This window comes from Molothrus aeneus, chromosome 5 (genome assembly GCF_037042795.1).
Source record: "Molothrus aeneus isolate 106 chromosome 5, BPBGC_Maene_1.0, whole genome shotgun sequence".
Classification (NCBI taxonomy): Eukaryota; Metazoa; Chordata; class Aves; order Passeriformes; family Icteridae; genus Molothrus; species Molothrus aeneus.
In genome coordinates, this window is record NC_089650.1 from 13,457,766 (window position 1) to 13,473,653 (window position 15,888).

Genomic DNA, 15,888 nt, shown 5'->3' on the forward strand with positions numbered 1-15,888 from the left:
ACTACATTCTTTTACAGGAAACTATCCTTGAGTGAATTGTTTGCCAGCTAAACAGCACCTCTTTACACGTGCCCAGAGTTCAGCAACAACAAGGTCAACCAGCAAGACTGATCTGCCAAGGAAGACTGAGTCACAGCTGACACTGACTTATCCCAGAGACAGAGGTGTAAAATGTTAAAAATATAATAAATGGGTTCTTCATTATAGAATCTTTCCATAATCATTTGCCACACCAAGGCTGTCATCATGAACTGATGTATTTAAATTCAGACACACATGGCAGAACCTTTGGATGAAATACTGCTGTCACGGATTCCCTCTCAGGCAGGCAGCTCCCTCACCAATTTGATAATGTAACAGGCTTAAAAACCTAAAAATCCAATGTAAGAAATGGTAAGAACTTCACACACACTTCATTCAAGCTGAACTTTTTCTTTGGTGAGTTTTTCTCTATTTTTTTCTGATACTTATATACAGCACTATAAAAGCAAGTAGCATTTTACAAACAATTTTAGATTGTTGTTATTCTGAAGAACATACCAGACACTTAATGCCTTAATGCAGTGCTGCTGTGTGTTTTCAAGCACTATTTGGCAATGACACATCAGTGAGAATGGAAATTGCAGCAAGAATTGATTACTAGGCTTTCTGGTTCATTCCTTTCTAATGCAAGAGTCTTCTGCAGGACATTTTCTCAGGCTTTAACAACTAAAATTGCAGGAAGCTCTACTGACAGTGCTTTTGTATTTTCATTTGTAAGAATAAGCCATAATGGAATAGAACCTGTCTCTAAATAACTGGATTTAAGAAATGGGAAATTCAGGATTTCTACAACTGAACTATCTGCTGGTACCAGTCTTTTCCTTAGCACTTACACCTTTTTGACAATACACACAAACCACTTCATCAGCTCCTTTTAAAAACTTTGGTTTAATTTGGTCAGGATGCTTCAAATACTGAGGTATTAATGGTTATTTTTTGTGATAGAAAAAAACTTCTATCACATTGTTATTATGTAGTAAAAATGAATAGTGAAAACATAAAGACTCTGAAATTACAAGTATGGTTTATGAAAGCAGTATTTTCAGGGAAAGATTTTCCTTGGTTTTTCATGAGCAGTGAATTCCCTTACATCTATTCTGGCATGAAGACCCACTGCACAAGACAAGTTGCTGTGAAAGTCTTTCAACAGCAGACAGGCTAAATTTGGGATAATTCAGGTGCACAACACTTCTTTACTGAAAAAAATACTTTTCACCATTCTACTCAGGCCCCCGTACATAGCAATGATGGGAGCAGTGTTACACCCTGCAAAATGTCAAAGATCTGTCATGAAGAAGCAGGTTTAGAATAAACTTTATTTGTGGGAGGTAAAAACTCTTAAAATCCTACAGAAGTGATGTCATCCATGGGCAGCAGCACTTACACCTCCACAAGACTGCTTATTAAGGATGAGATTTCTTTGTGGGAATATTGCAGTATGGGAGTTTGCTGACTGCTGTTTGCCCATGCAGGACACAAGCTAAGAAATACAACAGTCAGTATCCTGAGAGAGTAACTCTCCCCCCTGAACAGTGGCCTTCTTGTCCCTGATCAGCAACCAGGCTGTCCCCATTCAGTTCCCAGGAGATGGGTCCCAAAAGAGCTGGGTCAGTCAGTCATCACAGCTGGCATCCCTGATAAAGTCACTCGGGGTCAAACAGACAAGGGCAGGGTCTCTGCAGCTGAGCACTGACACAAAGTGGTTTGTGCTGCTTCTGCCCAGCATCCACCCCTCCTGGTGGGGCTGGGATTTCACTCTTATCAACAAGTCACCTCCCTGACTGAAGTTTACAGGCACAGAGCAATTGCACATGCTGCAATGGAGGTCTGGGTACTCCAGCAGCAATTAAGATCACCCCAGGGATAATGCTGCCCTCCCCTGCAGCAGCAGCCAGTACACACAAGGGGCAGCACCCCTGGGCATCCAGGGAAAGAACACAGATGATGGCATCATTAGAAGGCTTGTCACGTAGGAAAGGCCCACTGGGAAAATCTCAGGAGCCCTGCACAACCAAGATAAGAGGCAGATTTTAATCAAATTTTATTACTTTAAACAGTATTACCTGGGCTTCTTGGCATGCAGCTCTTCGTAGCAGGTTATCACTATCAGGTAAGACAGAAAAGAGAGGGGACATTACGCTGTGTAAGTTTAAAACAATTTGCTCATTTTTTTTAAATGTAGGTATGTACCCTTTTTACACACAGTTTGACAACACTGGAACAGAAAAAAACCCAAAACATTTTAAGGATAAAACACCCCCATTGATGCACATATGCATATTCTTTTTTTCTGCATGTGCACACAAACATTCTTTCTACAAAAAACAAAAGCAGAAAACAAAGACCAGGAGGCCAAGTGTGCTGAGATTATGTAAGCTCTGGCACACTGTGTAACTGTGATTTATTTATTAAATTACTACAAAACTGTGCCCCAGAGCTCAGGTGTGGGTTTTTCCAGTGCTCTTGCTGCCTGGTGTTTGCACTAAAGATACTTACCATTCTGGCAGTGCAGAAGGGTTCTAGAGAGGACTTTGTGCATTACAACTGTGAACTGCCCTTTCCATCAGTCTGCAAGCCAAATACACATTAATGCAGCACCTCCCACTCACCCAGGTCTGAGCACGGCCCAAAACAGTAACTCAGAGAGGTGAAAAACATTCAGTGAAGGGTAAAATCAAAAGAGAGATGCTCAGCGTTAGGTATGTCACAGATGGTCTGTTCAGAAATATGTTCCTGACTTGTCACTGGCCAGGGTATATAGACAGCAAGCACTGGAGACACAGCTATTGAGTGAGGAATGAAAGTCTATTCCTTCCCCAGCCCCAAAAATGCCCTATTTCACCTTGCAGACAAAATGCCAAGTACTGTTCTGCTGTGCCCAGTGTCTTGCCTGTCCTCTAGATTCCAACTCTCCATCCTCCAGCTTGTCCTTGCCTAGCACCTGGCCAGACCATATATTTTTGTCTCAAAATATCACATACAAAAACCCCCACTTACAGTCAGCATACCAAAACAAACACTGTACCAACCAAAAGGATTAAAGGCCAACCAGACAAAAACAGGTGGCTGGGAGAACAGCACACTTCTGCCCCAAAGTGTGGCTCATCAGGCCAAACCCTGCCATGGAAATGGCAGAAGAGAAGGCAAGGCAAGGCCAAACCCAAGTGCCATCTACTTGATTCCACTGGTTTACAGAATTTATCTGTCACTGGAACTACATAAGCTGCTCTTTTTGGCATCACCAAGAGATGCTGCAGTGCCATGAAAAGAGAAGTAGGGTGACTTCCGGTGAGATATAAAATTGGGTTCTGTGAAAATAACTACATTATAAAAGCCACAGATTTATTCCTGGTAATAATGAAAAGACAAAGGAAGAGTTCAAGCACGGAAAAAGAAAATATGTGAATAATAACTCATCAGGATAACAAGTAACTGGAATGTCTGATGAAGAATTCCTCAGAGGCATGCTGTCATATTTGCTCCTTAAAACCAAAGGAGTAGATAATTTGTATTAAGCACCTGCAATATCACTTAGAGGAGCAACAGCCTTGGGTTTGACTGCAGTAATATGATGGAAATGCACCAGTTAAAATAACTCTGCAAAGTTTGGTGTTCCAGGCTGTGCAACAGCAGTGTCACAGCTAATTCCAGACAATCTAGACAGTGTGACAGGCTGAGTCCACACTGTGCCACTGACGGCATGAGCCCTCACACAGGGACATTTTCACCTTCCTCTGTGACTACGTGTGGCCAAAGCAAATAGAAAATAATTGTGATTTCAATACATAAAATTGAAATATTATGGGATATCAAGGAGCCCCCATTATCAAATGATTGCTGCACAGTTGATGTCTTTGAGAATTGCTGTCCTAACCTTCTGAACAAATCCCAGCCAAACCCACGTTATCTGTTTACTTCACATTGAAGCTATTTTGTTCAGAAGTCAAGCTCTGTCACACTGTCAGCCAGGCTGTTTTCCTGGTGCCCCCAGCTTTATGCTGAGGTGTTAATTGTCTTGAAAATTAAGTCCAGAAACACTTCCCAAATACAAGCTGAAAATACTGTATTCTCTTTCTCAACCTCAAAGATCCTCAAAACAACTGTCAAGGATTCACCCCAGTGAGTTTTACCCATGAAAATTAAGCTTGACAGTTTAGATGTCAACATTTATGCTGATTTTCTCCTGCACTGAAGCACTTAAAAAGACAGAAGAAGCCTACTTTGACACTTACCATTTTGGTGTCAAAGGAAAAGTCTAGATTTTGAGACTAGAAGAATCATTTACCACCCAGCAATTTCCAGGTGATTTGTCTCACTTCTCCAGCAGCACAGCACCCAGAATCCCACACCATTTCAGCCATACTCATAATGTTGAATCCCATAATTCAAGTGGGATATTTCAAAGTCCTCTGAATTTGTCAAGGATGTCCCAGGTTTGGTTTAAAGATGCCAGGTAATAGGAATTTTTTCATTTCCTTAAAATATGATGTCAACACTTAACTAGATTCAAACTCCAGAAAAAACAGTACACGTGCACTAACAGGGATGCATTTTTCAGAACAGCAGTCTCCCTCCTGCATGACAGCTGCTGCATTTACTCACCTCACTGGCTCACCTAAAGTACCCCAACTGGCCCTGCAAGTCCTCTGCAGGTCATACAATCACTAAATAGACTAGAAAAATGTGAAAACCAGCTAAAAGGTAACTTCTTAAAGCCTTCTGCCTCAGTATGTATTCATTCTCAAAATATGACTGCTCACCAGTTCCCAGAAAAGATGAGACTTTAATAACAAATGTAAGATTTTGTTGATTTTTTTGTACTTTATTGTCTACTATTAGGTAGTTACAAAGCTTTTTCAAGAATCCTCAAACATGAGCAGGTGGAGGCAGAGGGAAATTGCTCCAATGCTTTAAAGAATACAAAGAGATTTCTTCTGACTTGCACCATATCCACAGCAAACTAAAAATCAATTTTTACTTCACATTTCCCCTAAGGCCTTATCTACAGCATTTGGCCTTAAAGCCAAACAGACAAACAGTGTTGCATCTGCTGAAAAACTCAAGGCTGTCTTCCTGCTGTGAGAATTAAGCATCACACAGCTTACAGCTGGGCCAACTTGCTTAAGCAGTAAAAAATTGGGAAACGGAGAGGAACAAACAGTGGCAGCAGGGTATGGAAGAAAGAGACTGTCCTAGGCTGAACCCACAGCCAGAACATTCCCAGCACAGCCTCAAGGCCAGCAGCCACAGCAGCACAGACTCTGTGGAGAACAGAGCACCACACCAAAGGATGGAACCAACACAGAAGGGACACAAGAGTGACTGTGCAGAGCTCCCCACTCCCAGCCATGCCAGGCTGCCAGCACACAAGGCTCTGAGAACACAACATCTCTATGACCTCCTCTGATTCCTCTGCAACACCCCTAGGGCAAGACAGCTGGCCACTGCTCCTGTCCTGAACATTTTCAGCTGGAATAGGGCATTGATACTCTTACACATGAGCACAAGATGCACACAATTTAGTATGGATGCTGCTCAAGATGAGGCTGAGTTCTGTGCCTCAGAGCCAGCAGAAGCCAGGGTGGAATGATAGTTCCCATGATGAATGTCACTCAGGGCAGCAATGAATGCAACAAGGAGAGGACAGTGAAGCTGAGCTGAAGCTGTTTGAGGCTCTCAGCTGCAGCAAGGATCTGTCTTAGATCCAAACAAAGCAATTCCCCTAAAAGTGATCACACTACAAATGTAAAGAAGCTCAGGATCTCATTCCAAAATGGGTTATCAGCATTAAATCTAAGATTATTAAATATACTCAAATATGAAAAAGTCTATAAACTTTAAAGTTTAGTGACTGCACCAAACAGTTTTGTGAGGAGAAACTTGACCAAAGCTGTGCACACAGGATCAGTCCTCAGGAGCTATATCAGAACTCCTGAAAAAGATTTTATCTTAGCAGAGAGCTTTTTTGGCTGCTTCTAATACAGCAAGAGCACAGAATCCTCTTTACTGGGTATTAGAGTTTACTTCCATCTTGGCCTTGGAAGGACATGAAAGACAAATCTTAGGTTTCATCAGCTTTACCTAAGACTCAGAATTTATACTCTGTTTTTTTGACAAAGTTTGGATGAAATAAAGTCAGCTACTCAGGAAGTATATGCAGAAAGGTGACAAAGTGAGTTATCAGCTGGCAGACACACAGAGACTAACATTCAAATTGTAGATAACAGCACCACTCAGGATTACTGGCAGGCAGTCAAGGGCTCAGGTGCTTTGCCAGCATTTTCTACTGAGAATGTCAATACTTTAATATATACAGGGTAAAACTAAGTATGTGATGAGTCCACAGCCTCAGCAGAATATCCAGTCTCCATCCTGACATGGTGATGTTCACTTATACAGTGACATCACTGTAACAGTCTGGTTAAATCTGACAATCAGTTCATCTGATGTCCATCATGCTGGAGATTTCATTTGTGCTGATTTGGCAGAGCTGGTAACTCACTGCAACCCCGGGGGCTGCAAAGAACAGCTGCAGTTCAGTTCAGGAAAGGTGACCCAGGACATAAAGTTGAGAAGTGATTCCAAACTTGGTGAAAATTTTAGAACAATCAAATGGTAAAGAACAATCTTTATTTGTAATCACCCTCACCTGTGTATGTTAAGCAGAAGTATGTTACTGTGTATGAGCAGACATCTGACAATCTGCATACCCTGCAAGCTCTGATCTAGGATATTAAATTAAGTGTCCCTGGTACCTGCAACATGATATGCTATAGACTAAAATGAGCCTAATATATAAATTCATGCAATCAAGACAACCTCACATGCAGCTACACTGATGCTACTTCTCAGATAGCACAAGTGTTTGCTATCCCAAATGCAAGATAATGGATCTTTAAAGCATATTCTTTTCTAAGAATAAAAGGGATTTTAAGATGCTTTATGGTTTTGCAAGAATGGCAATGGGGTTCTAGTTAACAGTAGTTCAACCAGACATAATTCCTATCATTAGAAACATGAAAAACCTTTGCCACTTCCTGACTGACAGCCCTGTGAAGAGGCACCTTCTGCACTATCCCATGCTCAGAAGGGCTGAATAACTCATGGCAGAGGGGGAAAAAGCAAAAGGTTTCCTACTTTAATTCTTCCTGCTCATTCAAAACTCCTTACTTTAAATCAGTCAGTATTTGAACCAACACCCCCAAACTGAAAGGCTAATACACTGATCCAGAAACTAAACACTGCAGGAAGAAAGTACCAGGACTAAGCAGCCCTGGTAAGACTAAGCAACCTTTACAGTTATTGCCATCCACAACCTTCAGACCAACTCAGTGATGATCCATCACACTGCAGTGCCCCTCTTCCCTTTACACCCCAGGGAGCACAGGGCATCCACCACCAGGCTCCACAGCACAGACTTCAGGGTGTGCAAGGGGGACTCCCACATCCACTTCCAGGCAGGGAAGAGGCACTGGGAACAAGCCTGGAAAAGGTAACACTCTTCCTGTCCATACATCCCCCAAAGTCTTAAGGAAGTACTTCATAGCTCTTCTGTCCCTGAGAGCTGGGAGAGACTGACTAGAGAAGAGCTGCCATTTATCTATCTGCAGGACAGATTGTTATTTACAATAGCTCCACTTAATGCAGGCATCATGGCTGCTGCATCCAGAAGAAGAAGGAACCTTGAAAAGTCAAAAAAGCAAATCACCTTCTCCTGCAAGAACAGTATTTTAGAAAACCCACAAGGACAGAAAGAGGGATGCAGGATGGCAAACAAAAATTTTCTTTGGCTGCAAATAAATGACCAACATCAGCTACTTCCAGGAAGTCAGAGGCCAATCTGAGCCAATGCTGTGCTAAAGCAAGGCCCTTCATCAGGAACTTGTGATGCCAGAAACCAAAGCACAAGACCTCACTACACTTTAAATGGGTTCTCAAAGGGCAAATATCAGTCTAGTCAGGTATGGCTCATGCACAGCAGCTGAGCCTCTGATGTGGATAACAAGAAACCTCAGGGCCAACCCAGCCCCTACAGATCCTTCATGAACCTCCTCCTCTCCCAGTGCTGTCTGTGGCCATCTGTGCGTGGGGCAAAAGGCACCTCTAGGCTCCCCAGCACAACTGGGACACAGACACAGAAACTGGGAACAGGGAATGTACAAAAAACACTCACACCAAAAGCCATCCCCACAAGCTGCAGAGAGGCATCCTGGCCTACTCCCTGCTGTCCACCTGCCACAAGGTAAGGTCCTCACTGTTCACAGAGTATCACAAAGGGCTGTTGAGAGCACCTTTGAACTTTTCTTTACACTCTTGCCATCAGGCTCTTGTCATTCCTTGTTTTTCTCTAACCTGGATAAAACAACTGCAGGGAATGGCTCAGAAATTGCTAAACAGCTGTCAGTGTTTCTAAACAGTGTTTAAAATTCTTGTGAAAAATGCATGTATTTTATGATTGGCTTTTCGCAAATATTAAAATGAATATTATATGTGTTGTGTTAAAAAGTAATGCTGTATTAATTCTCTTAAGTACTGCGTTAAATATACTTTTAGGTTATAAAAATTATTAAAATAGAAACTATGCTATGTAAGATACTCTTTTTAAAAGAAAGGACTCGCAGCAAGATAGCAGCTACAGGACACTTAAATCTTTCAGAGAAGAAGAATTTATTGCTCTCTTATCAGAAGAAATGAACTTCTTCCTGCCTCAAAGGCACTGTTAGGATTTGGAGGGAGAAGTTGACGATGACCAGACAGAATCTTGTATTTAAATGGCATTTATGCATCATGTATGAAGTGTATGGAAATGCAACAGGCTATTGTTTTTAAGGGTTAATCTTTTGTTAATGGGTGTCCTTTTTCGGGCTCCTGTTGCCCAGAAAAAGGTACCCAGACATCCATAACTCTTTGTCTTTATTGTCTCATATTGTCCTAATTCAGTTTGTCTAAATTATTATTACTCTAATTGTATTACTATTTTTATAACCATTTCATTACTATTAAACTTTTAAAAATTTTAAAAACAAGTGATTGGTGTTTTTAACACTCTGAAAGCAGTAGCTGTGGCCTGCATCAAAGTCTCACTGAGCTGTCTGTCATCACAGGATTTCATTCCTTGCACTTCCAGTGCCTCCTAAGGAAATGCTGTGTATTTTCCTTTACAGACAACAGGGAGATTGGAGGATGGGATATGTAAAATTTTTCTGCCCTCAGTACATCATCTGGGTTAAAACACCATGCCTACACTTGGGGTAAACAACCCCCACACACCACAATTTAGATACCAAAGATTCCCTTTTTGGTTGTTTGCCTTTCATATTTTTCTCCTTATTCCCTACCACACCACCTGTGGCACGCTCCACATTCTCAGTGATCCAAACACAATTTCACCACTACCACACAAGAAATCAGTGTACATTTGAACCCCACAGCACATGGGCACAGGAACTCCCAGACACAACAGATACAAAGGGGACACTGAGCCTCAGTGCTTCAGGTAAGAAGCAGGCAACTAAAGCAGATGTACTATGTAAAACAAAGGCTGATTTAATGCCAAAGTCCCTAGGTAAAAGGATGTGAAGAGACCATAAAAACAACATAAACAGATTTATTTTCCTAACTTTTCCATCGAGGCTTTGGCAGCATTGCAATGTAAGCAGAAAAGAGCACTGTTAAAAACCTGAGTAAACAATAAAAAATCATTAAGACAGTGACAATAAGCAGCAGAACCAAAAGTAAAAGCTTTTAAAAATAATTTGGCTACACCTGCTTTTCAGTCAAACGCATTACCCATAATCCCCAAGGACAAGGATTAAAAGATAAACTCAGCTTTTTAAAAAACACAAATGAGGATTTTACTTACTGGAAGGGACATTTACTCCCCCGGTAAGCAGTGCCAATAACACCACCAGGTATAACTTAGGGAGGAGCAGCTGCCAGGCTTCTTCCAAGCCGGGTGGGTGACAGCAGCAAAGACAGCACCGGGGGTGGGGACAGCTCAAGGCTGTCGGTGCCAGGGCTCAGAAAGATCCAGGGACTCTTTTTGTACCCTGTAGCCAGGGACTACAGCAAACAGGAGGAGGGAAAGCCCACAGGCACAGGACACCACGCTGGCATGGGCCACGCTCAGCACACCCTGCAGGCCTGGCTCCAGTAATCCCTATAGCACAGGCTCAAAGCCAGCTGAAGGCACACGTGTGGCTCACGACATTCTGTTCTAGGTTAGAAGACAGAAAACCTCTCCTCCCCAAGAGGCCCCAACACCGCTCATGCCAGCCAGACATCCCCACATCCCCTCTGTTTAAACCTCCCGCCTGAACCCGCCCCAGCCCTGCAACGCGGCCGGCGTGGGAAGGCAGAAAAGGCATTGAGCCTCCCACGGCCCCGCTGCTGAGCGGGAGGGAGATCCATCCCCTCCTGCTCACCCATCCGGGAGGGAGATCCAACCCCTGCTGCTCACCCATCCGGGAGGGAGATCCATCCCCTGCTGCTCACCCATCCGGGAGGGAGATCCATCCCCTCCGCCTACCGGGGCCCTACGAGAGCCGACCCCATTTTAAGCGCTCCCCCTCCCTCCATCTCTCCCTCCCGCCTCCCCGCCTGACCCAGCCCGGCCCGGCCCGGCCCCAGCCGGCATTACCAGTGCTTCCCATAGAGCCAGTGTCCGCCCCAGCCCAGCAGGCAGGCTCCGAACGTGGATTTCTTCCAGTGGTGCCTGAGGGCCGCCAGCACTTTCGCCATGGTGCCCCGCCGCGCCGGGGGCCGCTGCCGTGCCCGGCCCGGCTCGGCTGGAAACGGCTCCCGCGGCCCCGGCGTTCCGCGTACGCAGCCGGCCCCGCGTCACGGAAACAAACAAACAAAAAAACAAATTAAAAAAATCCCGCGAATCCCAAGGAAAAGAGTTTTCACTCTTCCCAGAGTCCCGGCGCTCGCTGCCCAGCTCCAGCCCCGGAGAGAACTTGTAGCCATAGGCTCTTGGCTGCCGGCGCTGACGCTGCCGGGAGCACGGGCAGATGGAGATGGAGCGTGGCGAAGGACAGAAATGAATAGGTCTTTTTTCCACATCGATAAAAATATCCATGGTGTTGCCCCAAGAAAAAAAACAAAACCCAAGAAAACCCCAAACTTGCCAGAACCACCAAACCCAAACCAACCAACCAAAACACAACAACAAACCCAAAGAAAATCAAAACTCACAAGTAAAACAAAATGACAAACAAACAGCAAACCGAAAATATTCCATTCCAAATATTCCATAAAATGCAGTTAGAAGAAATGTTGTCCAGGAGGTAGGGGGGGTGTGAATAATGCATGTATTTTATGATTGGCTTTTTGCAAATATTAAAATGAATATCATATGTGCTGTGTTAGAAAGTTATGCTGTATTCATTCTCTTAAGTAGTGTGTTAAATATCGTTTTGGGTTATAAAAAATGTTAAAATAGAAACTATGCTATGTAGGATACTTTTTTTTAAAGAAAGGACTCGCAGCAAGATAGCAGCCACAGGACACCTAAATCTTTCAGAGAAGAAGAATTTATTGCTCTCTTATCAGAAGAAACGAACTTCTTCCTGCCTCGAAGGTGCTGTTAGGATTCAGAGGAAGAAGTTGACGATGACCAGACAGAATCCTGTGTTTGAATGGAATTTATGCATCATGTATGAAGTGTATGAATATGCAACAGGCTATTGTTTTTAAGGGTTAATCCTTTGTTAACGTGGGTCCTTTTTCGGGCTTCTGTTGCCCAGAAAAAGGTACCCAGACTGTCTGTAACTCTTTGTCTTTATTGTCTCATATTGTCCTAATGCAAATTGTCCAAATTATTATTACTCTATTTGTATTACTATTTTTATAACCATTTCATTACTATTAAACTTTTAAAATTTTAAAAACAAGTGATTGGTGTTTATCACAGGGGGTTTGCTGTTTAAATCTAACCATCAAAATCGCCATAAGAACCTGGAGAAATGTCTGCAGTCATGCATGGAAAACACCAACATCACAAGGATGCCATGCAGCCATGAACAGCAGGAACATCCTGCCAGGGGAAGGTGGAAACATAAACAAGGGGCAAGATCTGACCTCACCATGGAAAAAAGCTTTGGGACAAACTAGTGGTGGTAGCCTCTCCCAGCATGAGGTTCTAACTAGTATTAACTATTTTTCACAAGATAACCCACCCAGCTGATCAAGGGAAGCCAGTACATGTATTCCTTTTGGATTTCAGTGAAACTTTTGTCAGGAAAAGCCACAAATGCCAGAAATTTTTGTCCAAAAGAAGACAGAGGAGTCCTGCAACTTTATTGGAATAAAGGGGGAGAATCCACTGGGGCATGCCTGTGGGGTTTTCTCTCTTGAGGCTTTGGAGGGTGCAGCCTCCTTTTACCCCGAACTCCCGGCCGCACGTTGCCCTCTTCCTTTCCCCACTGGCCGGGGTGCTAGGAAGGTACAGCCTTCCCAAACCACATGCAACATATCCCCCCTTGAACCTCTCATTTTACCCCAAAGTTCTGAAGCTCAATCTTGTGCAAACCCATCTCTGTTTCAGGAGCCAAGCTGTCTGGGCTCTGCAACAAACCTGCTGCAAAAAGGTCAGGAGGGACATTAAGACCCATTTCAAAAACATTAAGACCCACACCTTCACCCATGGAATTGATGGTCAAGACATGAGATTTCCTCTCAATCCCTCCTCTTCTTATTTCTCAATTTGTCTTTCACAAACCCTAGTTATTATTAACATAACCTCTTATAACATCTAGAACAGTTGAAGCATCCTTCCTGACTTTTCCACCTCAGGGCCCTGCACCAGGTGTGGCAAATAAATACAGAGAATAAAGCAGACAATGACAGTTCATATTCACCAATTAATCCCTAGAGGTCCTTGTCTGTGGCTATTGATAGCCAAGGTCTCCAATCCTTTTTCTCCAGTTGAGAAGTGCAAATCTCTGGGGCTTTGGAGACCTTGACCTGTGTGTGATAGGTCCACCATGTCCAGGGATTAATATCCATACTATGTTTTGGGTTTTCTTTTCCCTTTATTTTGCAGAGCAGAAGATCTGGGATTTTTTTCCTTTAAATAAGAAAACATTAAATGTCCAGCTGTCCAGGAGACCTTGACCTGTGTGTGATGGGTCCACCCATGTCCAGCTGTCCTGGATGGTATTCCTGCAGTCCTGGTTGGATGTTCTGGACAGCAAAGTCCAAAGGCAGTGTCTGTGCTGACTGTGCTTTCCTGTTTGAGTAACCCCAAATGAGCTCAAGCAATCCCTGAGGTTCTGCCCCCCAGCTCCCAGGGAGGAGCAGCCTGCAGCACCCCAGAGCAGCCCATCATTACCAGGCTGGCAGGGGCAAGGATATGAAGCAGACTCTCCCACAGCTTCTCTGCCAGCCTGGCCACATTCATTGTGTTCTTGAGGAGCTGGCTCCTCAGCAGCAGGACCTGAGCAAGCCAGAGAACTCACCTGGTCCTTGGTAGCCCTTCTATTTTGCTGCACCCAGTCAGTACAGAGTCTTAAACTGGGTTAAAGCAATGAATATTATTACACAGAGAAAATGTATAAAACTCCTCAGTGGACACAAGCTGTCACTGTCATATTTTCTGGAAAATTCCCTTCACCAGGATTTCTTCTCCTGGGAAGCAGAGAAGCCTCAGAGAAAAAGGAAAACAATGTAATCTCATTTGCTTCTCCTGTGTTTTGCTGCTTTGGAATGTGGCTGGAGATTGTTTATCCAACAGGTGAATTGTTTTGACTTAATGACCAATCATGGCCAGGCTGTGTCGGACTCTGAGGAGAAAGTCATGGGTTTTTAATTAGTATCTTGTTAAGCCTTCTGTAAGTATCCTTTCTCTATTCTTTAGTATAGTTTAGTAGAGTATTCTTTAATATAATATAGTATCATAAAATAATAAATTAGCCTTCTAAGAACATGGAGTCAGATTCTCAATTCCTCCTCTGTCTGGAGAGCCCTGCAAATACCACAACAAGCCAAATTTCTGCTCATGTCTCATTCTTCCTGGCCTCTCTCAACCCTGTACAAGGTGTTTGAAGGAAATGGGCAAAGGCAGCTAAGAAAATAACACAGACTGGGAATTCACATACCCACACCCATGTTCACCAATTGCAGTTCAATAAAATGCACCTGCTCATCTTTTCTACTTACCAAAAGAACATTTGGACAATTGTTCCCCCTTTGGCATAAAATGCAAATTAGAGGAGTTCCTGAGTCTCCTAGGAAACACACTTTGTGGTTGAGCAAGGGCTGCAGTGTGATGAGCCCCTGGTGCAATACCTGATCCTGACACCCTAAACAATCCCTTTCTAATGTTCTTTTTACAAATAGCACAAATTGATTCCTTCCCAATCACTGTCCTGGTGGCTGCCCCCTTCCCACTTGTCCTGGGGCTTCCTGCACTTTTCCCCAAAGTTTCTCAAGACACATGAGAGACAGTGAACAGCCACAGAGATTTCATAAAAGTGCTGAGTTATTCCCTCTTACAAAATGCCATTTTAGCAATTCGAAAACATCAAAGTCAATAAAATGGCTTTTTCTTTTTTTTTCTTTTTTTTTTAAGCTTCTCCAAATCCTTCTCTTAAGAATGTCAGGATGGGATATGAGTTGTAACATAAGGTGGCTGCTTAAGGCTAAATTTGGGATTCTGGGTGTGCAAAAGTCTGTTCTGCAAAAATCATCTTGATGCAGAAGATGGTCCAGAAGACACTCTGCTGTTAGTGATAAGAAAAGCTGATTAAACCCTAGGGATTAATATCCATACTATGTTTTGGGTTTTCTTTTCCCTTTATTTTGCAGAGCAGAAGATCTGGGATTTTTTTTCCTTTAAATAAGAAAACATTAAATTATCTTCTCCTGATGAATATTTCAGGCATAGCCTCATATAGTAGCCATTGCTTCCCACTTAAATATTCCAGGTTCATCTGTGCACTGCATCCCAGTGTGCTGAGTATGTGTACTTGATGCAGGGCTGAATGTTCCAGGTGGTGCAGAGTGATTAAATGTCCTACTTTTCTTTCTTTTGGTGTTTGTCCTACATTTTTAGAGAATTCAGGTGGTATGGCCAACTGCTAACAGCAATGATAACCTCAGATATTAGTACTCTCATCCTTTACTTCACTTATGAAAAGATTGTGTGCTGATAAATGCTTTTCAAATTCATAATTCTCATGTGGTGCCACAAATAATTTACAAACATCTATAACTTCCTATTTGCAACCAAGTCTACGGAGTACAGTTACGTTCATTAATGATGTTTCCAAAACAAGCTTGAATTTTTAAAATAAACCCTCTTTAGTATTCAAATACATGTTCAGAGCAGTCAGAAAAAATGCTTAAATGTATGAAAGACCTGAGCATCTCTAAGATGGCTGAATGGCAATTTTCCTGTGTTCATAACCATGAAAACACATCAGAGTTAGCATAAATGAGAAATTTTGCCTCACTTGCTAGTTGTCTTCAGCATCCCTAGCAGAGGGACTTGACCCTGCTTTGGGCAGGGTGGTTGGACAGGGTGAGATCCAGAGGTCCCATCCCAGCTCCCTGCTGGGACTGTGTGACACTATGTGAGATTTTGGGTTGCTGATTTTTGATGTGGGGCAAGAGAGTTGCTCTTAGAAGAAAGAGACAGTGCAGACAGCAATCACAGATTGTGCACTTCTCTTTTTACTTTGCATTACTTAGAATGCAGTGGCCATTCTGAAATCCCTCCTGGCAAACACATATGTCCTAGTTTTTGGCTGTGGCTGTCTGATCACCCTCAAGGTAGATCACACCTGCCATGCTGCAGCATGTACCAGGTAATTCTCTTTTAGCTGTCCTAGTTTTCTGCATGTC

General features: G+C 43.1%; 1 protein-coding gene across 3 annotated transcripts in view; it reads right to left on the reverse strand.

Annotated features, from left to right (window-relative positions):
• AGK (acylglycerol kinase) overlaps positions 1-11,032 on the reverse strand; it is a 37,067-nt gene extending 26,035 nt beyond the window's left edge. The window contains exons 1-2 of one of the 3 annotated variants that reach the window (XM_066550753.1): positions 10,682-11,032; positions 2,106-2,145 (exon numbers count right to left, since the gene is read on the reverse strand). In XM_066550753.1, coding sequence (XP_066406850.1) covers positions 2,106-2,145; positions 10,682-10,782 — 141 coding nt within the window. In that variant the 5' untranslated portion in view covers positions 10,783-11,032. Of the gene's footprint in view, positions 1-2,105; positions 2,146-9,904; positions 10,144-10,501; positions 10,587-10,681 lie in introns of those variants that run through there. The other 2 variants (XM_066550754.1, XM_066550755.1) reach the window with 2 other exon arrangements.
• Positions 11,033-15,888: the final 4,856 nt, after the last annotated feature.